General features: G+C 37.8%; 1 protein-coding gene across 1 annotated transcript in view; it reads right to left on the bottom strand.

The window, feature by feature from the left end:
* LOC109679565 (uncharacterized) overlaps positions 1-26395 on the bottom strand; it is a 370197-nt gene that overhangs the window by 341018 nt on the left and 2784 nt on the right. The window contains 3 exon segments of the mRNA XM_074084838.1: positions 1101-1277; positions 1573-1639; positions 7920-7980. Of these exon segments, the coding sequence (XP_073940939.1) occupies positions 1101-1277; positions 1573-1639; positions 7920-7980 (305 nt within the window).

Raw genomic sequence — 26395 nt, 5'->3', positions numbered from 1 at the left:
ATTGACAGCTCTCCATCTGGACACTGGGCTACTGACTTAAAAGAAAACACAGTAGTACACACAAGCTTTCTTTCTTTCCTTAAGTAAGAGACAAGCTAAATCTACAGATGTAGACATGCTTGATACAACATAGTAGAAACCTAGAAGCTGGAAGAATTTCCCCCAGGCCTTAGGAATTAAAAATCACCAACTAAATGATCTGGGCAGCACCATGTTAACCTACTGGGATGTGTGTTGCCTGTTCTGTACAGGTGGAAATCATGATGAGGCTGCTAAGTGGGACCAGCAGAGAACACATCTGTGCCAGCTCATGCTTCATTACTTCACAAAGTTTCCTCTCAAAAAGCTATCTGGTCATTAAATTCTCATGTCTTTCTTGTTCAGTGATAAAGATAAGAGCAGAGACAGCAAGTTTTAATGACTTCTTTTGTTGTAGGTATAGAGTCATCTTTCATCTGGGCAGCAAATGGATCAGAGCATGGAAGAGCTGTCTCTCTCTAGAATAGGAGGAGCCAACATCTTGTATTGGTGGATGCAAAGTGTACGTTCCCCTTGCCTACGTAGTGTCCATTCTAGTGTCCACCATCAAAGATACCCCCAAGTGAGAAACCAAGGAAGCTATTTCTTACAGTGAAATTTCTGAAGAGAAATTCTAAATACTCAAGTGTGCTTCCCGCATTTATTTTTAAACCTATAGAGAAACATATTTTCATCTGAAGGAGGGAAGTGTTAGGGTTTGAAACCCAAAGTGGGGTACCATCATAGTCCTCAAATTTGACATCTTACAAATGGCAGCACCAGCCCTTAAACACCTGTCAGCAGCAGAGTCCTACTGACCAGGTCCATCTCAGCAGCACCCCACCTCACAAATAAGGGTAGCTTCACTGCTCAGCATCCCTCATCTATGAGCTTATAGCCTGCATACCAATGTCAAAATCGATTCTTAAGGACTGCCTGCTGAGTTCTATCCAGAGCCTCCCAGGAAGCCTGTGCAGGCACGCTGGAGTGGAGTGCCCGGTGCCTGTTCTAGGATGCCCAGGTCAGATTAGCAGGGCAGCAACTGTCACCAAGCGTGAGGTTAATCAAGACTGAAGTCACACCTTTTGGTTCTGCAGAGGCTGGCAGCCTGAATTTTTGTTCGTGGGCTTCAAGGGTGCGATCCGGCATGTCATGTCTAATAACTTTCTCTTCTGAAATCTGACATGCTGTGAGATCTGGGATGCTCATGTTAAAAGCTGGATTTCCAATGCCTTCTGCAGCTTCTCTATCTTCTTTAACTAGAGCAAAACAAGGAGGTCAGAAGATCATACAATAGCAAAATAGATTCCAATGACAAGCAGAAAATTCCTTCCAGTAATTCTTGTGCTGAAAGACTCAAGTGTATCGTCCTCAAATGTCACCAAAACAGAATTAGGTTAAAATTAACTCTTAAAAAAAAGAATAAATGATTAAAATAATTACAAATTGCACCCTGACAAGCAAGAGCAAAATTTCGCCCACAGCCATTTGTCTGTAATTAGTTAATTAATCCTTACACAAATTATGAGCAATAACTCATCAAGCAAGGCTCACCCATCAGAAATTCAGCCGACTTGGTTTTCTTCTGCTTAGTTTGCTTCAGAGCCTTCTGCTGAAACTTCTGGAGGGAAATTGTTAAATGAATAAATTAGCTAAAGAATGAAGATCATCATTTATGATCCACAACTAACACAGTATTTTAAATATGGGGTGGCATTGAAATGTCATTTAATTTACATCTATCCTAAAGGGGTCAAACACTAATTGAACATCAGAAATGGAAGAATTAAATAAAATAGGATAAGAAAAGTTAATACAAATGCCAAATGAAGGTCACATTAAAATACTTTGTTTTTATCATTTTTAATTAATACAAAGAGCCCTCAACAAATTAAAAGCGCTGGAAAACTTGCGCAGAAAATCTTGCATTGGTCAATTTGCATTCGTTCAGTCTGCACTACAATGCAATTTCATTTTGGTAGGACAGAATTATCTTGCTTTGATTTGTACTTGTTTGCATCCATATTTGTTCTAAAGTGCTAGAATCCACTATGTGAAAAGATTAGTTATTTAAATCCAGTCAGGGTTATATGTATAACCCAATCTTCCTAAATTTCAGTAACAAGCAAAATAATGTAAAAAATCAAGAAAGTCATACTCTAGGGGATCCACAAAGATTTTATAAAATGCCATACCACAGAAAATCAGAATTCATTCATTTACATGACTGAAAAACCTATTGTTATTAGAATGCATAATAAATGGTGAACATGAAAACGAATAGCTAGAAATATTATTAGGGAACTCAGACTCTTACAAGTTCCAAATTAATACTTGGCAACTGTCAGACTAAATATAATTTTAAAAAAACTATTAATGGTAAAAATGCTCAAAGTCAGATTAAGTTACAAAATTTAGGTTAACAGGAAATAAAAATGCAAGAAAGATAAAGCCTATAGAAATCAGCAAACCACATTTATATATAAAAGATAGCTCATCATTGAACAACTCTTTTAACTATGTTTTGATGCTTAAATTCAGAATTTTAAAACATCTTGTCTGCTTTGAAACCCTATGGCACTGTTTTTAATAAGTGTGTGGTACTTCTAGTATTCCCATTTTTAGTTATGTTTACAATAAACCTGACTTCTTTCAAAAACGCTTTTATTATTCTTATAACATCATAAAAATTCAATCATATATAGTAAGTCACATAAATAGCAAAATAACTTTAAAATATGTTGAAAAATTACAGTTATGCTATACAGTTAACCAAACTGCAGGATTTGGTTTTCACAGAATCTGTAACTTAAAACAAATATTAGTGTACAATAGGTTAAAAAGTTATTTCATATCACCATAAACAAAATTTTTTTGAAGTGTACTCAAAAGGTCTTTAGAGTCAGTCATGGTGATGTGCCAGTAATTAAAGAACTCAAGAGACAGAAGTAGGAGGATCACAAGTTCAAGACCGGCCTGGACTACCTAATGAGACTGACTAAAAAAAAGAAACAACAACAAAAAAAAAATTGACTTTTTCTCAAACTAGATAGCATTCGTTGCCCTCAACAAAAGAAACTAAAGCAGATACTTTAAAGCAACTGAGGCCAATAGGAAAAGGGGACCAGAAACTAGAGAAAATGTTAGCTCAAAAAGAATTAACCTAGAAGGTAACACACACGCACAGGAAATCAATGTGAGTCAACTCCCTGTATAGCTATCTTTATCTCAACCAGCAAAAACACTTGTTCCTTCCTGTTATTACTTATACTCTCTCTACAACAAAATTAGAGATAAGGGCAAAATAGTTTCTCCCAGGTATTGAGGGGGTGGGGGGGAAAGGGAGGGGGCAGAGTGGGTGGTAAGGGAGGGGGTGGGGGCAGGGGGGAGAAATGACCCAAACACTGTATGCACACATGAATAAAATAAAAATTAAAAAAAATAATAAGTGACTTTTTCTCAAATAATGAGTAAAGATTACAACTAAAAAAAGCTTTCAACTAATATTTCAAGGTCTTCCTTTAAAGAAAATGCATAATGAATCTTATTTAGAGAAAAGCCCAAAGAATTTTAAAACATGTTTTGTTTTGTTTTTCTCCCTTTGGTTAAAGACTTCTGATTTTCTGATACTTCCTTTCACATCCATAGTTAGGTAAAATGGGGTGTTGTGGGTAATTGCTTTATTGAAATGATATAAACTACATCCAGAAGACTGTTGCAGAATCTGATACAAACCCAAAAATTGCTTTGATGCCTAGAATTATACTCATGAGTTAAAATGTATGCTATAAATAACAATTGAAAATAGATTACATGAATTTACATAGTTTCTAGATTTTAGTATAAAAATATTAGACAACATTCATGAAAAACTTGATAAACTCTTCAAAGCCATAGTTCACGACTGCCCTGAACGTTGCGACATTTTATTGAGAAAGAGGTCGGGGTGCGATTGTTTCTTCCCAGCCTCATCTGCTGTAGCAGCAGATACTAGTTTGACATGGTTCAGTAATTTTGGCACTTCACTCCTTTCAGATACAGTTAAACATGCTTTTAAATAGATGGATGTGGCCTATTAATGGACCTCATTTCCTTACTAAGGACTTCAAATGAAATGGTGCAGTTGCCTTCTCATGCTACAAAGGTCTCCAAGATATTTTCACAAGTTCACATGTTTTAAAGGAACATGTCTGGCTGTACACACCAAAGATGAGTCCTGTGAGAGGACTAGCAGGCGATGGTTTGTATTCAGTGACCTCTTTACTGCTAACACATGTTCAGGAGGAAATTAGGAGTGATTTCCACCTTCTCTCCACCAATTTCCTCACTCTTTTCTCTCCTTTACACATGGGCACCTTTAAGCAGTGTAAATTGCACTTGCCCTCCCCCTTCTCAATTTAGACTCTTTCCTGATGAGATTTTATCTCCTTAGCTCACAGAACATAATCCTTCACTCACATTTTATATCAATTCATTTTGTTATCAGTTAAGTTAGTGCATTTATGTAAATGTTATCATTTTTAATAAGTTCACATTAACTTATTAAATAATCTTCATTATATTTCAAAAATTAGATTAAAGAAACTAAATTTAGTCACCAGCATCTTTCTGCTGTTCACTTATATCTATTCAGTTTCGAAGATAAGCAAAATATCAAGAAATCTGAACTAAATCTACTATGGAAATGCCTGCTGGCTTTTTTCCATTATGTTTCTATTTAGCTGATAAAATAATGCAAAGTAACTCTAAATCAAATCAAAGTGAGCAGTTTCTGGTAACATGTTTTTAAGCTTTTTTTTTTAATTGTGGTACAAACAAACATCAGATCTACCTCTTAGATTTTTAAATGAACATACTGTAATGTGAATTATAAGCACAATGATATAGTTTGGGAGGCCTCCAAAACTTACATACTTGAAAGGTAACACATTTCTTTCACATGTGTGCTTAACTTGGAAAATCAGCTTTGTTTAATTTTGGAAAGTTTATCCTATTCAGTGTGAACATATTATATAATGTAGAAGAAAGCAATAATTTATTACTTGAACAGAGGGGAAAAAAACTGCCTGAGATTTTTAACAAGTGACAATGTTTCCAGTGATATTTTCCTTTTCATTAAAAAGCAACAAATATCTTCTGATGCCAACATTCTCAACCCCAAAGAAAATTTACCATAGGGTAGCACACATGAGCAGCAACAAACTCATTTATAACCGGTGACAACCCAGATCCATGAAGTTTGGAAAAGAATGTGATTGTTGTCAGAAGGAATCGGTCCCATGGTGCTGCTGTTCAGCTCTGGTTGCACTCAGATCCATGGCTGAGGGGTGCAGGGAGGTCCCTCCAAGGCTGGTGGGCACAGACCAGCCAGAGAGTGAATTCTGCATACTGTACGGATCATCGCTCAGTTCAAGGCAGTCACATTGCATCTGGGATCAACCAATTGTGCTTCATGAAACCGTCAGCCCTCATTTACGTCTGGCTGTTTTCTTCTGTCCAGCTGTAAACAAGGCCAGCTAGGGATGTCGCCCTACCCTTATCTGCTGGGGCAGCTCACACAGTCAAACAAAGTCAGTGGCCTCAAAGCTCAAGTAAAAGTTCTGTCTTGAGGACAGCAGTGCCATTGCACACTGGAAAGTGATGGAGAGAAGCTATTTTGGAATGACAGAGTTAGAAACCCTTTTCCAAAATCCATTCCTTAGATTCCTACACAGATTGCCTTGGTGTGTCTCTTCCATGAAATGAAACTAGGTGTTCCTAATATGAACAATTGTTTTTTTCCAGCAGGCTAGCTCAGCAGATTCATCTTGGGAGGTTGGTGATCGTTCTGTTGTTTCACTGCTCTGGGGCTTACTTGGATCAGCCAAAAGAGACATGGATAGAAATACTGTCAATCTGGCCCAAGTCCAGGAAGCTAATCATGCCTGAGTCACAGGGAGGAGTGGAATGATGGCAGAAAGGAGAAGGTATGTTGGTTCTTGTTCTCATCTACCTCGGTCATTGGGCCACTTTGGCCATCAGGCCACCTTTATAAGCCAGCAAAATGAGACTTGGAAAGAATATGTCAAAAAGGCAAGGAGTGCACTTGAAGACCTTTGCTCAGAAAGTGGCATAAAGGTGATATTTAGTATTCACTACACTGAATCCTCCCATCCAGCTGGTGGGTCCCTGTTCAGACTTTCATTTATGCAGCCTGGGCCGGAATCCTTTTTGTTCTCCTTGTCTATTACCTTGTCGATTTAAGGGAAAAGAGCCAAAGTGAAACGGCTTGCAATTTGCACCTGTCTGCTCCAAGCGTTCCATGTTAGATTATGTGGAGAGAAACTCTTCACTGCTAGCAAGAATGAGACAGGGGAGGGCTGGAGGCAGATCTATGGGGTGATAGGATATTTTAACGCTTTTTATTCTTTTGTAACTGATCTAATAGGGATAGCCCTATTTTCATTTTTTAGAATCCCTGTAGTAAAAAAATTTTTTGAAAAACCCTAAAGTTGTATAATTTTTAAAGAAATGTTCCAATGTTATAAAACTAAGAACCGAATTACTAGTCAGCCTGAGTTGCCTCTGAAGAGAAAGAAAAATTTAAATAGGAAATTGTTTCCAAGTTGTGGTGAGTGTAAAATATGTATAGAGATCTTTACTAGTAAAAGAAAGTAAATTTAAATTTAAATATTTTAGGTGTGTTTCAGAAACAGGGGTGGTTTGGAAAATAATGTCAAGTGCCTGAATGTAAACCACAGGTTCTCTGGTTATGTCACCTTTGAAAATTTAATTTATTGAGGTCAAAATTAAAATTCCAGTCTGTGACTAGAAAATTGCACCCAGATAGCTGCAGACACATTTATCCAACTCATATCATGTGAATCACAAAATGAATTTTCCACCATTGGGAAAATGTCAGCACCAACAATTCTCTCCCATCTTCTTTTAAGAGTTCTCTGTATCCCACTTTAAGGAATTATATTCACGGGTTACCATCTTCTTTGAAATAATTTAAATTAAACTGGTTAAGATGAAAGAACTTCAGTCCTCATTTATGACATTTCCCCAAATCTTACGTGTTCAAAAAGATCATCATAATTACATTCAAATAATTAGGCACCATATTGCTGAAGATGCCTCCCTCCCAAATTTAGGAAACTTTAAAAAAAAAAAAAAAAGTCTGTTCACCAAGGAATCCACGCAATATTTGGATTCCTGAAATCTCCCGCACTGGCACTTCTTGTTGAAACAATAACTGATACGATGGTGGGTTAAATGAAGTTGAGGTGGTCGCAAATGTGTCCCACTAGGGAAGATATAATTGAATAGAGTTGTTGGCCCGCGTCTTGCCTGCCAGATGATGCTCCAGCTCGCTCAGCGATGACCCTTCCTGCACAACTTCAGGAGCTGCGCCAGCCACTGCCGAGCCTGGGTAGGTCAAAGGGCCGAGCCATGTGTAATTCAGAACAGAGGAGGGCCCACGTTCACTCCACAAAAACAATTACACTACTTATTTCACTCCAACCCTTGCCCAAAACTCACAAGCCTCACAGTTTCGGTGCAGTCAATCTAATTCTGCCCCTGGGCGATAAACCACATGAAAATATGTGGTGCTGTGTTTATAAATCTAATCAAAAATAGAAACAGTGGACAGGCACAATGAGTTTCCACTCTGATCCCGGGAATCCTTGAACATTCCGAAGGCACTTTTGTTTAACTTCTCTAGACTCTCTTGTACTACTACGCTGTTAGCTACACTCATTAATCATCCTCTTTATTCGTGAGTGCTACAAAGGAGGCGAAATTTCTACTCACTTTTCTACTTTCCATCTGTGGATAATATTATGAAAAATAAAGCTTAAAAGGCTGCTTTTAAAGGAAAATATCAAAGAGGAGGTTACTGTTAACATCAATCTCACCTCTCGATCCATGTTCTCCGCTCCTTGCCCTTGGCGATGCACAGATTTAAATCAAGTTCCTCTAAAAAAGAAAAATAATACACCAGAATAAATTGGCCCCACCAAAAGATATATGAAGCAATTTGAGGTTGCAGAGCGATGATGCTACTTAATGGTCTTGAAAATCCTAAGTATAAAGTTAACAGAATTTAATTTGGTGTCCTCTTTTATTATTACCTTTGTTTGTTTACCCAAACCTTTAAAAAACAAAATCAATAAATATTCAAAAAATGTTTTACAAACACAATCTCCAGGGAAATTAAGACTTTATCAAAAGTTCCTATGGTAGGCCCAAAAGATGATCAAATTCAGGCTTCCTTAAAGTTTCGATGACAATTTATTGCTACATGCCTAAGGAAGTAGAAAGTAGTATTGTGCTTATCTTTTTAAAAAACTATGACCTAGATTTGCAACTGTTGTGAATAGATAACATCTGATAAAGGCAGTGATAAATATGTATACTCAGGGCCAACCAGATTAAACCCTACAAATGTTATCTAGCAAAGATATGGAATATAAAATTTTTAATGAAAGAAAATGGGGTTTTTACACCCTTAAAACTGCAGAGTCATGCAATAGATTATCAAGTTCAACCTTCAAGTAATTCTAATTGATATTCTTTCAACTGACAGAAATACTATATTAGAACACAGTTTGGGGTCAGATGATTATAGTAAATGGGAAATTTAAAATATGAACGATGGTGCTAGCATTTATTAAATTATCATAAACATTTACCAAAGGAGTGTTTTAAACTAGGAATTTGCCCCTTTGAAATGATTACCAGGATTTGGTAGTTTAAAAAAACCCACATGTATGAGTGCTACATGTCATGCTTCTTTTTATTCAACGCTATCAATTATAGCTTTAAAAAGTCACTACCCAGTATGTGTGTGAGCTTAAATAGCTATCAGTGTTGACAAAATGGAGACATTCATCCTTCAAGAGCTAATTTTTATGTAAGAGTAACATAATAAAACATTCAAAGATTATATTGAATGATTGCTTCCTAAATAAAGGAAATGTGTATGAAAGTATTTAAAAGAAAAAAGTAAAGTCAAAATGGGAAAACTGTAGTCAATTTGCAGAAATTGAGATTTAACTTGTCTGTTTTCCATGGCATAGTGACTGAAGAGCAATTCAAAAGCATATATTTTACAAAACATATGTGGAGTGGAAATCAGTTTTCTTTTGTTTCCTTGAACTTGGTCTGAATCTAAGAGTTAATTTTGTCTTTCAAAATGTCTTCAGTTTGTGAAGTTGCTGTCATTGTAATTATAAATATATTTTGCAAGTTGCTGTCATTGTAATTATAAATATATTTTGCCAATATGTAATCCAAAGTGTATGAGAAATACAGCACACACAGGTTGCCTCTGTCAGTGTTAATGAAATGCTTAGAAAACTTTCAATAAGGCAGGTCACTTCTCTCCCTCTACAGAAGGCTGCATGTTAAATATCTTTCTGCACAAATATCTAGAATGTAATCAGTATAGTTGAGTCTAGAAAGTGTCTTGATAAAAAGCAGGAGTATGCATGAAAACGGAAAGATGAGACTTGTTGAAACTATTCTAAGAAGGGGGGCAGGGGAAGGAGGATAAAGGAGAATGATGGAGGAGGTGAATTTAACTAAGGTGTATTGTAAGCACTTTTGTAACTGTTACAATGTACCCCAATACAACAATAATATGATAATAAAAATAAAATATATCCTGAAGTTGATTACCTCAAAAAAAAGAGCAGTGTGTATCTTAACAGCCAGGAGAGGCACAAAACTGCCTTTTCCCCAACTCATAAGCAATGGGTATTATCCAGTGTGCCACCCTGCTTGGGAAATCTGGAAGCTTTAATCAAGCAGTATTTGTAATAAGGAATCTTAGTCCTTGAATTTCTGTCAGTTGGAATTTGGGGTTTGTAGTCAGATCCCTCACAATTCAAGGACCACTTTGATCTGGAGGAAAACCAGTGAATAAGTGACCAGGCTGGAAGGCTTAAAGGTGTTGGCCATGGTGGGAACAGTGATACATGAAAATGTATCCTCAATGTAATTCCTGGGAGCTTAATCTGAGGACCTCAAAAGTAGAAAAGAATAGTGTTCAAAACGGCCTTTCACCTGCTAAGAGCACTGAGGAAGAGAATGGAGAAGGTAAATGTGAGGATGATCCAGAAAAGCCAGAGACACAGAACCAGTGGGAAGCTCACAGAGGCCACAGGAAATTGGTGAGGGGTCTCAGAGTGAACTTGGAGGAATGGATGGAAGGGTAGAGTCAAATAGGCAAAGGCAAGTGGAAGAAATATATCAGCAAAGAGGGGTGATGAAAGTCACAATGGCAAATTCAGAGTAAGATGAGTAGTATTTGTTAGTCAATAATGATTTCAATAAATTAGTAATTAACGTAGACACCACACCCCCTAAAATACCTATCACATCTATGAAATAACAGGAAAAATATACAGCCAATAAGAAAATTCATGCATTTGCTACATAGAAAAATTTCATTGTTAAGAAAATCCAAGAGCTGCAGGCAAGGGTAGGTTCATGCCTGCAATCCCAGCTATGTGGGAGGCATAAGCAGAAGGACCAGAGTCTGAGGCTGGTCCTGGGCATGATACCCTACCTAACAAATAACTAAAGTATAAAAAGGGCTGGGGACATGGCTCAAATAGTAGAGCACCTGCTTAACAAGCACGAGACCTTGAGTTCAAACCCCACTACAGAAAGAAAAAAAAGCCCAAAGTTGCCTACTTTTTGAAAAAGGAAAATAAGTAATAAACAGTATAAATTTTAAAAAAACTTCTTTTCAAGAACACTAGACTTAATAATTGATGAGCACTATTATAGACCTCTCACTGTGACTACAAGTTTGGACCACAGTATAGAATGTTCATTAGAGTACAAATGCCTTACAATAAGGATCATTTTTTTAAAACCAGTCTCAAATGTGCTAACAGGTTGATAATTGCAATATAACCTGTTTGCAAGTAACCTCTGGACCACAATCTGTTAGTATAGGTTGATGATCACCAGCTGATTTGTACAGTCACTTTTTGTTTGCTTGCTTGTTTTAAGGCTTATTTTTTTAATGGCTTTCCCTGAAATTGCTAACCTTTCATTGCAAATCAAGCCTTGGACTTGCCAAATCTCTGATGACTGGTTCATTGCTTTCAGAGAAGAGAATTAGCATGGCTATAGCTGTCACTCACTGCATTTTTCTTCTCAAGCAGAGCGGCAAGGGCAATGTCTGCAAATGTATTTTGTTTACCACCATGGTGATTTTGAAAATCTTGTGTCATTTAAAAATAAGAAAATTGCAATTTAAGATAAAAATCTATTTCTGGCTCCCCTGGTGAAATTAAAAACTTTGCCAGCACAAGGTCAACATCAGTGATAAACCACAGTTGGATGGGGTATGTATAGATGGTGACAGGGCATGAGCATGTTGTATGGGCAATATTCCCTGTGCTGACCATTCCACCCTCCACATTGGAGACCCCAATCTAAACTATACATTCTGTAAGGACAGGGGCTGCTTTCTTCATTGCTGCATCCCCACAGCTATAGCAGAGCCTAGGAAGTAGTGAGTGTTTGATAAAAACATAAAGTTGAATGAAATTGTCTCAAAACAGGCAAGTACCTTCAGTAGGTGGCTTTAGGACAATATAGTGTGCCCCAAAACTGTCACAATGCATACCCCAATTTGTATACATGCAGGCCAACTAAATGTTCCTGGTCCTTAGGCAATAAGAGAGTACTCACATATCATTCCACTTGCATTGCTTATAAAGAAAGATTTCTCTATATCCCTGCCACTATAAAAAGCAGACCACAAGTGTCAGGGAAAATAAGAGCAAACAGACCCAGCACACTTCCCTCATTTGTATTTCTTGCCTGACCCCTACAGGCATCTGAATTTGAAACTTTTGAGAGTCAAAATAAACCTTCTGTGAGTCAAAATAAACCTTTCATCCTTTTAAATTTTTTCTCCCAGGTATTTTGTCACAGTGACAGAAAACTGGCTAATTGACCAAATGTAAGAGTATAAAACTGATGGAATCTTCAAACACACTCACAGATTCTTTTCCACAGGCTTCCTGAGCACTCAGAAGAAAGCTGAGAAAAGGCGAGTCAGGGCAGTAGTTCTAAACAAGGAGCAATTTTGCCTACAGTTTCGGCAACCTCTAAAGACATTTTTGATTGCCATAGCTGGGAGTATACTGCAAGTGTCCAGTCATTAGAAGCCAGGAATGCTGTGAAGTACCCTACAATACATAGAGAGCCCCCTTACAACAAGAATTATGCTCTGTTATGCCAACAGAGCTGCTGCTGAGAAACCTTGGTGCCGCACAAGTTCCCCCAAAGATGCAAGCTTTGTGAAAAGGAGCAAAAGCCTTGCAGTAAAGCACAAAACCCCACCTGAATTTTCAGTGTCTATCTGCTCCAAGGAACAAAAGCATACATTTTCTGGTGGATGGGCAGTGAATTTGTTGCTCTCAGCCACAGGTTAAGGCTCATTGTAACTGGGAGAATAGAACACAAAAATACCCTCAAACCCTGAGTACAAAAAAGTAAACATCCTGGCCCAAATTATTAAGAATTTCCTTCCCAAGAAACAGAGGGAAGATAATGGAGATGGGTCTTGATCTTGAGACCCAGAGACACAGGTCCTGCCTAGTCCTTAAGGGAATACCCACACACCCTCCCATCAGGCTACACAGTATTGAATAGAAAGTAACCTCAGTGTACCGATGGAAAAGGAGGAAAAGCAGAGGGAAAAACTCCCTAACATGAATCTCAAAGGAAAGACTTAAACCTAGGCTTAAGTAGACATTAAAGAAACTTCACCAACAAACAGATACCACTCTGAGCACAAGGTAATGTTGGAGGAGTTTTGAATCTGTGATGCAGAGAGCAAAAGAACAACAAAACCCAAACATAGACCAAATCCTGACTAGACTCACTATGCTCCTAACATTGAAAAACTAGCAAAATAAAAGACATTACACTCCCGAGCATAAATAATATTTCCCTCAGTCTTGACAATCCTACCCAAGATAATCACCTTTCCAACAAAGTCAGGTGACAAAGAAGCAAGATGCAGGACAGAGAAACACAAATAAACACTATTTGACACAATAGTGTCAAACAGACAAAGCAATGAAAAGAATAGAATCAAATGTTACCCAGATGTTGGAAATATCAAGGAAAGAATTTAATATGATTAATGTATTAAAGGTTACAATAGAAAAGGTAGACAATATGCATGAATAGAACATGCAACTATAAAAAGAACAAATGGAAATGCTAGAAATGAACAATTCAGTATGCACATTTCCCCAACAATCTTACAAATAGTCTCAACAAAACTGAAATAGAATAATTTGAACTTGAACTATTACCAATAGAAATTGCCCACACACAAAGACAAAAGGAGAATGAAAAAAATAGAGCAGAGATCTAAGGGTAGGAGGACAAATTCAAATAGTCTAATATACCTGCAATTTGAATGCAAAACAAGAAGAGAGAGCACAAGGTTTAAACTCCATTGAAGAGATAGTGGCTAAGAAGCCCCTCAAATTAATGCCAGACACCAAAGCACAAGTGGAAGAAACTGAGAGAATATCAATTAAGATTAAAATATACCTAGATTCATCAGACACAAACTACTGAAACAAATAGCATACATAAGAAGAAATATAAGAATTACGGCAGACTTCTCATCACAGATTATGCAAACCAGAAGACAGTGGAGAAATATCTTTGAAGTATAGAAAGAGAAACAACTGTAAACACAAAATCCTAAACCCCACCAAAACATCTTTCAAAAATGATGATGTGGGATATGGATATGGAGGAGTGAACAGACTGTCATATCCTATGCCTCAACAACAGCATTCTAAAATTGGAACAAGGAAAAACAGACCCAAAACAATAGTTTCAAGGCTCTGATAAATGACCAAAAGTGAAAAACCAAATGGAGAAAAAAAATTCATTCATTAAAAGTACCAAAATTAGGCTAAGAATTGTGGGAGTATGTGACCAAGAATTTCATATTTTTGACCAACCCACCCTCTTCTGGCCAGGCAAGTAAGTGTTGTATGTGCATAAAAACTGCTACAGTGTGGCCACTTAATTTGATGCTAGGAGATGAAAGTTTTATGTAGTCATAATGTAAGTGGATTTGAAAATTTACAGGAATCAAATGGTGAAAACTCATGGCTCCATTACTCTGACTTGTAGTCCCTCTTGGAACAGGAAGTAGAATGTTAGAACAATGAGAAAGTTGTCAGAGAGAAGCTAGAAATGAACCAAAAGACAACTGATCAAGTGATCCACAGATCTTGCTAAACTGGAAGGTGGTGCACATGTGCAGCAAAGAATCAAAATGGCCCAAGCTATGTATACATCTCAGTTTGAATTGGATGTCATGCATATCTACAGAAAAGACCCAGGAGGGCTTGTCAAAGATAAAACTGTGAAAATATGAAACCTATGTGAACTTCAAATGTGTTCCCAAGCCCTCACACAATTTATCAGCAGAGGATGGAAGGCTTGTTGGTTTAGGTGTTCGAGAACAATCATTGGTTGCCCACTAAACTATGCAGACAATAGAGGAGCCAGGCTAAAACTAACACATTAAAAAAAATTTTAACTGAACTGATTTTTAAAATATCAACAGCTACACATTGTGGGGAAAACAGATTAGATCCAGGCAATTTACTAAAAATGAAACAAATGAATACAAACAAGACAATAACACAAAAAAACACAGTGATAATAACAGCCCTGGAGGAAAATATTCAGAATGGTATTTGATACAATATATCATCTAAGATGTCCTGTTTTCAACAAAAATTTATAAGGCAACAACAACAAAAATAAAGTGTGGCCTACATTCAGAAAACTAGGCTGTCAATAGAAATTAACTCTGAATGGGTAAGGAGGTTGTATTTAGCAAAAACTTCAAAGCATTTTTACAGCTATGTTCAAAGAATTAAAAGAAAACATGCTTAAGGAATTAAAGGACAATATAAGAATAGAATTAAAACGTATAATGATAAAGGCAAATATAAATTTGAAAATGAGAACCTCTTAAAAAGATTCTTTTAAAATTAAATTAACTCAAAATTAACTAACTATAAAAGCTAAGATTACATAATTCCTTAAGAAAAATTTTATGACCTTGACTGTTGTAGTCATGGTTAGACATTACACCAAAAGAAACTAAAATCTTAAAAAAATGAACTTCTAAACTCAAAATGTCTGCTCTTTAAAAGACATCTGTACTTCTTTTCTATGGCTATATGGCACAGGATCACAAATTTAGCACCTTAAAACACCCATTTAGTAGCTCATAGTTCTGTAATTCAAAACTGGCATGACATGTTTGGTCCTCAGCTCATACTGAACTCAATGTCAGCTGGATACGTTATCATTTGAAGCTTGGTACAGTTTTTCTAGCTCTTTCATGTCACTGACAGAATTCAGTTCCTTGCATCTGCAGGACTGAAATCCTTAGTTCTTTTCTGGCTGTCAGGTAGGAGCCACTTTCAGCTTCTACAGATAACTGCATTTCAAATCATTAAGTCAGCAATGACAAATCCTTTGTCAAATTCTTATACTTTGAGTCCCTCTGACTTTCTGCCAGAGAAAGCTTTCTGTTTTAAAAGAGTTGGTCTGCTGGCGATGAAGTTCAATGGTAGAGCTCTTGCCTAGCATGTGAGACACTCTGGGTTCAATTCCCAGTACTGCAAAAAAAGAAGAAAAGAAAAAGCTAATATGACAAGACTTTACCTACCTGGATAATCTGTGTTTTTTAAGGCAAACTGATTTGTGATTTTAATTGGAGTAAAAGTACTTCAGAGGATTATCTGAATTAGCGTTTGGTTGAATATCTAGAGGACAAGAACCTTGGAGATTTAAAAGTAAGGGAATATTTTTAAATTCTGCTTACTATAATTTTGTTAAAAGGGAAAAGACAAACCACAGACTGGGAGAAACTACTTTTAATCATATATTTAATAACTCATAACCAGAATATATAAACAACACTTAAAATAAGTGGCAAGCAACCCAGTTACAAAATTGGCAAAAGATGTGAATAGTGATTTATGTTAGTCAGTTTATTCATCTCTGTGACAAAATACCTGACATAAACAACTTAACGGAGGAAGGATTTCTTTTGGCAAACAGCTGCAGAGGTTTCAATCCATAGTCCTTGGCATTCTTAATTCTAGGTCCATGGTGAAGCAGACCATCACGGTGATGGCAGCATGTGGCAAAGGCTATTCACCTCATGATAGACAAGAAACAGAGAAGGGACCAGGGACCAGTATAACCTTCAAATGCCCCCAGTGACCTACTTCCTGCAGCTATGCCCCACCTCTTTTTGAAGTTTCCACCACCTCCCAATAACACCACCAACTGGAGAGCAAGCCTTCACTATATGAGGGAACACATTTCATATTCAACCATAAAATTCCACCTCTGGCCCCAAAGGGTCAGAGCTATCTCATAATGAAGAATGCATTTAATCCATCTCTAAGAGTTTCTAAAATTATAACAGTTCCAACATTGTTCAAAAGTCCATGTTCAAAGTTTCCTCTGAGACTCAAGGCAAACTATTAGATGTGAACCCCTATTGAATCAAAAGAATAATATCCCTACTCCAAAACAGAAGAAAAGCAGAATGACAAGGAAGGATTAGACCAAAGCAAGATCAGAGCCCAGGAAGGCAAACACTAAAACCTATATCTTCATATATAAAACCTGGTGTGATATGAGCTCCAAAGTACTTGGGCAACCATATTCCTATTGCCTTGCCACTTGCTGCACACATGGCCTCTCTTTTGGACTGGCTTCACTGGTTGCCTACAGTTTTCCTTGGCAGACATTCTATGTTCCTGACATCTCTGACATCCTATGGTCTCCATTGTTGCTTAGCCTTCACACTCACAGCTTCATGTATTGTCCTCTCAGGGGCTACCTGCAGAGAACCTGACCTTGGTACCCATTTCCTGGTCTTTCCTTTGAAATCTGGGTGGAAACCTCCATAAGTCCTGCATCTCTTGTATTTTGCATGCCTACAAAACCAGCATGACATGGAAGATGACAAGGACAGCTGGAATAGTAACTGAGCCCCTTAGTCCTTGATGTAGCAGCCTTGGAGTACCTAGTTGGCTGAGCATGGTGAAATGAATCCTGAGGATACAACTTACTAGGCAGCCATGTGAAAGAAGGGTGCCCTGGAAGCACTCTTTTCACAAGCGAATATCTTTCAAATGACTTTGCTCTTTCATACCCTTGAGCCTGTAGGTGTGGGGTCTAGATGTGCTTGCATTTTGAGAAGTGACTATAGAAGAAGAGTTTGAAAAGGACAACCACTGGGTTGTGAGACCAATCCATTTTAGAAAAAGGGTACCCAAGGAAGATCCAAATTTAAAAATCAATTATTTTAAAACTATCTGTGCTAGAAGACTCCTATATCACTTTATATGGAAGAATAAATATTGTGTGCAGATGACAGAGGTGGTGTGGAACCACTAAATACTTTTTTTAAATTTTGAGACAGGGTTTACCTAAGTAGCCCAGGGTAGCCTCAAACTCATGATCCTCCTTGCCTCTGCTCTCATTAAAATGAGCTTTGGCCAACAAAATCTAAAAAGCATTATATTAGTGACCTGACTATAATTGACTATATAGAGTCTGTGAATAAAAGCCTATACCTGCTTTATCCAAGCAAGAATTTAACTTGCAATTTTCCTAACATCAGATAAAAGAAAAAAACTCAAATAACATTTGCAAGGTCATACCAACAGGGAAAAACAGATTGCCTTTGGCAAGCACATGGCTTTCTAAAACACACCTGTTTCTTTGTTATTGATAGTGTGATTAATCGATCCCTAGAATCTGATTGAAAACATTGGGATATAAATCATGCCATATGAGCAGTCCCGGAAGCATCACTGCTAGTAATTCAAAGCATATTTCAACTGCCTCTGGCATGCATTTCTGGATTAGTGTCACATATGTGTTCACAAGAAACAACAGGGGTTATTTGTTTATATGGTCACATTTCTACCCTTCATTTTACTTCATATTTAACTTGACACTGGCTATTCATATCAATACACACATAAGTGTGGGTTTACTTTTCTTTATCAGAACAAACCACTGGTTGATTCACAAGAGAAAGGAAATTGTCATGAATGGTTATTTTTGCAGCCAAAAAGTCCCCAAACATTATTTCTTCCTTGGTGTGCCCACTACCTGAACTTTTCATCTTCACCAACAAGCTCTGGCTAGGATAGTCTCCTTTATTTCCAAGACCCGTGTTTACCTGTGTGTTCTTTCAGCCCCTCAGCACATGTTCCTTGAGTACCTACTGTATCAAAGCTACTGTTTTAAGTGCAGTGGGTGACCATGGTCTCTGTCTGCAATAAAGATATTGCAGCCTAGGATGGAAGTGACTAATATATAAATAACTGCAGTATCAAATAGAAAGATATAATGATGAGATAAAAGTCACACAGCTGGTCACAAATTCTGGTTAGAAATTTAACCAAATCCCAAAAGCCTAAAAAAAATTAGACGGAGACAGGAAAATAAATCATCTTCCTTGGAAGTATATGTGTTAATGTTATGTAATTGCTTAGGGGCTAAGAGAATTCCTCACATGATTTCAGCTAATTCTTACTAAAACACCTGAAAGAAGCTATCCTATCCCCATTTTGCAGATGAGAAGATTGAAGCCCCAAGAGGTTCAGGTAGCACACTCAGGCCACCTTGTTAGCTGTGGATGCAGGCTCCAAAGGCACAAGTGTGATACACACTGACTGCACCTTTAGCTGAACTGCTTTCCTATCACTTCTGCAAAAGTTCATTATGGCTGAAATGTCTGGTTTTATCCTTCTGTATAACAGAGGGGGGTCTAAAGATTTTTACATGGGTTCTGAAGTGAATTTGGGCTAATACAAATATTTCTAAGACCCCCAGTAAAAGTTATCTATTAGCCCCAAAGTACTCAGATATATAAACCAAAAATAGTCACTAAAAATTCCATGAGGTGTGGTAAATTTAAGAAAATGCCTGCCACCTTCCTGATTTGCTGAATTTTGTATTCCAGTAGTCAGTTGGGAAACCAGGAAAGGCAATTCATAGCTACTTGAATTCTTTTTCTAGTTCTCAGCAAATTGTAAAGTATTCAATTTGACTATACCATTTCCTTGACTATGACTTGGTCAATTTCAAGATTATAACTACAAACAGACACACATGCACAAACAGATTTTCACATACGTGTGTGTTCTATGCATGTGTTCTTTGAAGCTTGCTGTTAACAAATACATTCATGAGAAAAGTTCACATTTTCTATCCTTTGAGTGCTATGTGAAGAAAGTTACCATCTAGCACTTGCTTTACCTTTTCTTTTGTTCTGTATATACTTCTATCGATGGATAAAACCAAGATCTTAGAATTTTCTGTGTTTTATAATATCACCTTTTAAATCTATGACGATCACAAGAATAATGTAACCATCTCAAACTGTGCTTGATATTCTCCATCCAGGTTCTGAATCTGTGAACTTTTCTATACTAAAGGAAGAAACAAAAAATGCAATCTCTGAGAATAGTGCTAGTTGGCAGATCCTTGAAATGCTTGTGTGTGAGCATTTGTGAGTCTCTATCTACATGGTTTAGTTTGCTGAAGAAATGTGCACACTCAAAATTCATGTTTTACTCAAATTACTCCCAAGTTTGTCACTCACATTGGAACAAATTCATGTTCTCAAAACAAGTGCTATAATGCACTGGCTGTACTTTTGGTGACAAATGTTAAAGCTGTTATGTTCGAATCACTATATGGCTACTTTGTGGAGCTCTCATAATTTCACATGGGTGGTATTGAATACATTCAGGTATTCTATGGTATAAAAACAGCCTTGCAGAGTCAGGATGTTAATACACTTGGTCACATCATAAGTGAGAATGCAGACTGGGCTGGGTTTGCTTAATGAGGAAGATCCTTGCTCAGGTATTACAATGATTTTTAAAATGCTATCTGAGACAGTCATCCATGATGCTCCCAGTGACACAAAAACTTCCATTAAAACTGAAGTTTTCAACCAACTCTACCCCTTTGTTTCTCTTGTTGTCAGAAAACATGGAATTTATGTCTCTCCAAAACTTCATAAATTGAAACCAGTTTCCCCTTGATTGCCCTTGTGTAAGACCTGTATGGGAATTGTTTTCCCACACTTATTACAAACATTTTAATAGACTGTGAAAAAAATAAAAGATTTTCAGAAAACAGACATAGAAAGGATTAAGATGGGGAAACATTTTCTGCAAGCATAAGAAATATCTGTTAGGTGGTTTATGCAGGCTGACAGCAGAAAAGACAAAGGAGCATTTTAATAACCTACCCTGATTCTTGATTCCTCTTGTTCTTTTTCCTTTCCCAAACCCCACATTCTCTCTTAGGAAATACATAAGCTCTACCTTCAAAAGACATCTACAATCCCATAATTTCTCACCATTTCCATTGTTTGTGCCCTTGATGAAGTCCACAACCATCCTTCCCCTGGAATAATAAAACACTCATTAATCTGTTCACTTATCTTTTGATGTTCCCCCGCCCCAAGCCTCCTGCTGAGGCTACTGTCAAATTAGCCCCCCCAGTTGACCTTTTAAGCTATGCACTGCTCCCACATTTTGTTCAGAATAAAAGACAACTCATTGTCTATGACTCCATATCTCAACGCACTCTAGTCACACTTGCCTTGTCGAGCCTCTTGAATACACCCACCTTTAGCCACAATGTCACTACCTCAATGATACCCACCCTGACCATACATATCTAAAACTTGCAAGGACTCTATAACATGGACATTCACACACACACACACACACACACACACACACCTTTGTACTGCTCTACCTAGTCAGAGAATTTCTTCACTACCAATCTTCCCCTCATTAGTGTTCATGCGCATGCACCATGAAGACCAAAATGTCTGGCTCACATTTTGCCATATATGTTGCCATATCATGTATTATCATATCAAGTCATACTTATCATGCATGTTATGTATTATCACATCAAGTACAATAGCTGGCATATTATAAATGCTCAGAACTATTTCAAGTTAATGGAAGTTAGTTGAGGAAACTGACTGGCTGTTTTCCACTAAGAAAAAAAATCAGTAAATTGTATTAAAAGAAAATAAAAACAAACAAGGAAAAGCTTTTCTGACAGTGAGGGAGAATTAAACTATTTAAAGAAGCTACCTGGAGGTAGGTCCTTTTGATTGTCCAAAATGCTTTTCGAGAGGTTATATGACTTTGATGGTAGAGAACAAATTAGAAAATAAACAGGAATTACAGGGTAAAATCCAAGCCTCTTTCTCTGCTTAGTGAATACAGTCAGCCTATGCATCCACAAATTTCACATTCATGAATTCAATCAATGCAGTATCAAAAATACTCTAAAAATATTGGTGTCTATAATGGACATATGCAGACTTTTTCTTGTCATTATGCCCTAAAAAGTATAGCATAAGAACCATTCACACTGCATTTACATTGTAGTAGGAGGTATCTAGGAACGAGGAAAGGATAAGTGTAAGCTATATGCAAACACTAAATCATTTCACATATGGACTTGAGTGCCAATAGACTTTGGCATCTGGAAGAAATGCTCCTCCTCAGATATGGAGGATGGCCATATTAGACAGTGAGCCACAGAGAAGTCTTTGCCACTCACCTTCTGTTCTTCTCTAAAAGGCTGTCAGACTCGGTGGATCTCAGTTTACCCTTGAAGGGACTCCACTGTCCTGTCTCAGCTTAATATTTTCATATCTATCTGGCATTGCATCTTAAGCTATTCAATACTTAAAGACAGCCTTCCCTGATAAAGTAAATGAAGAGTTCAGATGCATAGATTATTTACTTTTTATTGGTGGGAAGGAAGATTACATTTCCTATTGCATAGAAATAGGAAAACAAAAAACTTCTTCTACTATAATAGAGTTTAGAATGTCTCTAACAAAGACACCGAAGATAGCTACAAATATTCTACATGTAAATATCCTAGCTATTTACAAAGAACAAAACATAACCCAAAATATCCTGATTTAGGATTCCGTAGGTTAGAGAAGAAATTCTACCTAACTCTTGCCAGTCTGATGAAGAATAGGTTTCATAGGGCAGAAGAACACATTGATACCACAATTATATTCTGTGTTGCCATTTTAGACTTAGGCATTATAAGTAACCAAACAAAAATATAGGAAAACAAAGTAAATTTTCAAAATTATATATGATTTTTCAAGTGAGATTAATGTAGATGTTCTGATTTAGATAAGAAATAAACATAAACAGGAAATCTGAATACTTCTACTAGACTTCCACTTCCCTTATTATAAAAAAGAGCTCTGACTCTGTGATATACATATTAGTTTTTGGGTACAAGTGGAATGGGACAGTATAAAAACAATCCTGAATTTTTTCAGAAGTCAAAGTGTAAGAAAAATAATAAAATGTAAGTTCCATTGTTCTAATGGTTATTTAAAGTCATGACTCTTTATGTAAAGAAATAACTCCAATATTGTTTTAAAAAATTGTTTAGAGTATAGGTATAAGAATAGTAAACAACCATATTCCCTTCATTTTGATTCAACACCACCTCTTATTTTGCCACCCTTTCTTTTATACATACATATCTGTATATATCTATGTGTGGTTTCTACAGAATGGTTTTAGCCTTATACTACAATTTCCCCAAAGCAATAATTTCCTATTATTTTCCATACAACCATCCAGCAATACTTGTATCTATTAAGTACCATGTGCCAATACCACAAAAAAAAAAGATTTTCCCTGCACTTAAAGGCCTGTGGTCTACTGAGTGTAGACAAGCTCACGATGAAGTGAGCCGCGTTAGCAGGTGCCATGATGCAAACACCTGGGCACTAGGGTATGACAGGCTGGAAATTTAACTGGGGGAAATGGGCGGACAACATTGATTTGCATGTTCGGCCTGGCAATGATCATCTTTTACTGAAACCAGAGAGACTGGCGCTGTTGTGTTATTTCTATAACATCTTCCCTGCGTCCACATCGCTTCCGTCTCCCAGGGGCACGTGCAGGAGCCACCCAGTATCTGCTCCAGCGAGCCCGCCACTGAGGAAACACCGCTCACGCTCAGAATGCTTAGCGGTCAGTGCTGTGCTAAGGACCCTCCCTCATTTCCCCCACACCACCACCCAACTCCTGCTGTCAAACACATCGAAAATTCTCACCTTATCACTTCAATTAAGCACATGATGTGCCCTTTTTGGTTTAGGAGGATTGCCATGACTTTTACGTTGCTTTGGGGCTCCATTTTTGGGGCGGGGCACAAAATCAAGAGCAGGGAAACCCCCAGCAGATGACAGGACGATTTCAACACAACTGATGATGCGGACTGAGTGAGAGCTTCTCCAAATCCACTGAGCTGTGTGATGCACACACAGGAATTTAAATTTTTTGGTTTTGAAACTTTTTTTATTTTTCACTGCGTAATTAAAACCATGTGTGGTAAATCCATAAATAAGGTGGACTTGCTGTGTGTAGGTTTAATAATTTTCTATTTCTTGAGCCTTGGCAAGTAGAGGTAGGATAAATACAGAAACAAGCTTGATTGCAGAGCTTCCAATCAAGCTGCAGATCAGGCAGAGCACAGTGGCTCATGGCAGCAATTCCAGCTACTACAGAGGTTGAGATGAGGAAGATCATGGTCCAAAGGTAGCAAACCATCTCTACTAACATGCTGGACATATGGTATACACTGTAACCCTAACTACTCAGAAGCATAGGAAGGAGGATTGTGGTCTGAAGTCGGCCCTATGCAAACTCTGGAGCGTTATCTGAAAAATAACTAATGCAAAGAAAGGACTGGTGGCATAGTTCAAGTGGGAGAACACCTGCCTAGCAAACACTAGGCCCAGTATCCAAACCTTTGTACCACAAAAAGAAAAAGCTCCAAGACAATGACCATCAAAGGCAGCTGCACCCTGAATCACAGACGGGGTCTTTAAACACACTAATATTAATTCTAGAATCCACACCTGGAGATTCGCATTTAACTGGTGTGATGTGGGATTCCTCAACAAATTATAATATGAAACCAAGAGTAAGATCCTCTGTTGTGATTTTGCAACTTTAGAATGCATGCAAATTATGTGGGGATCCTGGGACTAGGGAGAGGCCCGAGAATGGACATTTTAACAAGCAGCTGGGCAGTTCCCACGCTGCTGGTCTGAGGATTCCAGTTGAAGCAGCCACACTTAGGATCATAGACTCATCACCGCTGCTGCTCCTGGAGATGTCACAACGTCAGACCTTGGGCTTTGCTAGCAAGTCCACCATGCCGATATTTCCCTCTACTCATAATACTTCAATCACCAAGTGTGTGAGGCTTTTACAGCAAGCAATTCTCTAATTCTCTGTGGGCACCAACTGGGAGTCCTACAATTTAATTTGATTAGAACATAACCCAGAGTTAACACAGACTCCACAGGTTACAGGCTCTGTCCCATGAGACTCCAGCTATAACTTCCACCACCAGTTGCAAGTAGTGGGTCCCCAGATGATCCACAGCTCTGTCCAGCTTGCCAGAAAATTGGAAGGTCCCACTACCTACTCCACATGCTCAATAATTTGCTAAATTGTGCACAGAACTCAAGAAACACTTTACTTACTGTTTCTGGCATATTACAAAGTATATAAATAAGCATCCAAAGAGATACCTAGATAAAGGTCCTGAAGAATCCAAAACATAGGCTTGGATGTGCCTATGTTAGTATTCACTAACCCAGAGCCCTCCAAATCTTGTCATTTAGCATTTTTATGGAATCCCCATTACTTGGTCATGATTGATTAAATCTTTGGCTCTTGGTAACCAACTCAATCTCCAATCTTCTTCCTTTTCTGGAGGTCAGGGTTGGGGCAGGGTGGGGAGCAGAAGGCTTCAATCTTGTAATCATACATTTCTAGTGACCAGCACCCTTCCTCACGGGTGCTATCTAGGGGCCTCCAGTCCCCAGTCATCTCATCAACATAAACTCAGGTAAGGCTGAAAGGCGTTCATTAGGAATAAAAAAATAGCATTCCTCTCACTCAGGAAGTTGCAGGAGATTTAGAAACTCATGCTAGGATCTAGAAGCTATGAGAATATGATACAAACCCTTCCCCCATATACCTAGTTAAGTGGTTTTTACAATCCCCAAACCAGCAGAGTCAGTAGTATTTAGTAACTAATGAGAAATGCAAATTCTTGGACCTTGCCCCAGACGTCATCAGTCATCATCTCTGGAGATGGGTGTAGCAATCTGGGTCTGGGTGATGCTGAGGCATGCTTACACTTGAAAACCAGGGACCGTCTGTATATTTGGTTAACTAATCTGGAATCTAACTATGCACGAGCACATTTCCCAGATTATTCAATGCCTCCCTTGCCCCATATTGTTGCTGCCTTCTGAGTTTCCTGACAGTGCTTCTTGGTGAATTTTATAAAGACACAACTCAGAGACACTCAGAATCTCATCTGTGTTCATTGCTTGATCCAAGACTGGATTCTGGAACTAGAGTTTTAAATACAGCCTCCTGTCTAATTTCCTGAGGGCTGAGCCGCTTAGCTTTCCCTCTGTGTCAGCAATGAGGCTTTTCACCCACTCTAATGCTTACTTCTTCCCAGGGCCCCACTGAGCCATCTTCCTCCCTCTGTCATCACCCTGCATGGACTTCAGTAGTTATATTTATTTGCATCTTTCCCATTTTATTAGCGTATGTTAGTTGTACAAAGGAATTTCACTGTGAAATTCCCATACATTTATACAATGTACCCCAGTCAAATTCAACCCTCTATCACACCCCTCATCTTCCCTCCCCTCCTTCTTAAAACAGGTTTTATTGTTCTATTTTCTTACATGTATATAAAATACTTTGACCATATCCCACCCCCTTTGCCCTCTCCTCTGCCCTCCTTCTCCCACTGGTACCCTCCCTCAGATTGAACCTGTTTTACATTCTTGTCACTAACTTTTAAGAACTAGATTCTACATATGAGAGAGAACATGCAATATTTGTCTATCACAGTCTGACTTATTTCGCTTAACTTGATGGTCTCTAGTTCCATCCATTTTCCTGCATACAACATAATTTCATTCTTCTTTGTGGCTGAGTAAAACTCCATTGTGCATATATACCATATTTTCTTTATTCATTCATTGGTTGTTGAGCACTTAGGCTCATTCCGTATGTTGGCTATTGTGACTACTGCTGCTATAAGCAGGTATCTCATTCTATGCTGACTTTTACTTCTTTAGATATATGCCCAGGAAGAGTATAACAGGATCATACGGAAGTTCTGTTTCTAGTTTTTTGAGGAACCTCCATAC

The sequence above is a fragment of the Castor canadensis genome, chromosome 8 (genome assembly GCF_047511655.1).
Source record: "Castor canadensis chromosome 8, mCasCan1.hap1v2, whole genome shotgun sequence".
Lineage (NCBI taxonomy): Eukaryota > Metazoa > Chordata > Mammalia > Rodentia > Castoridae > Castor > Castor canadensis.
The sequence above is the reverse complement of the archived record's forward strand: the minus strand, read 5'-3'. Positions and strand labels throughout refer to the sequence as shown.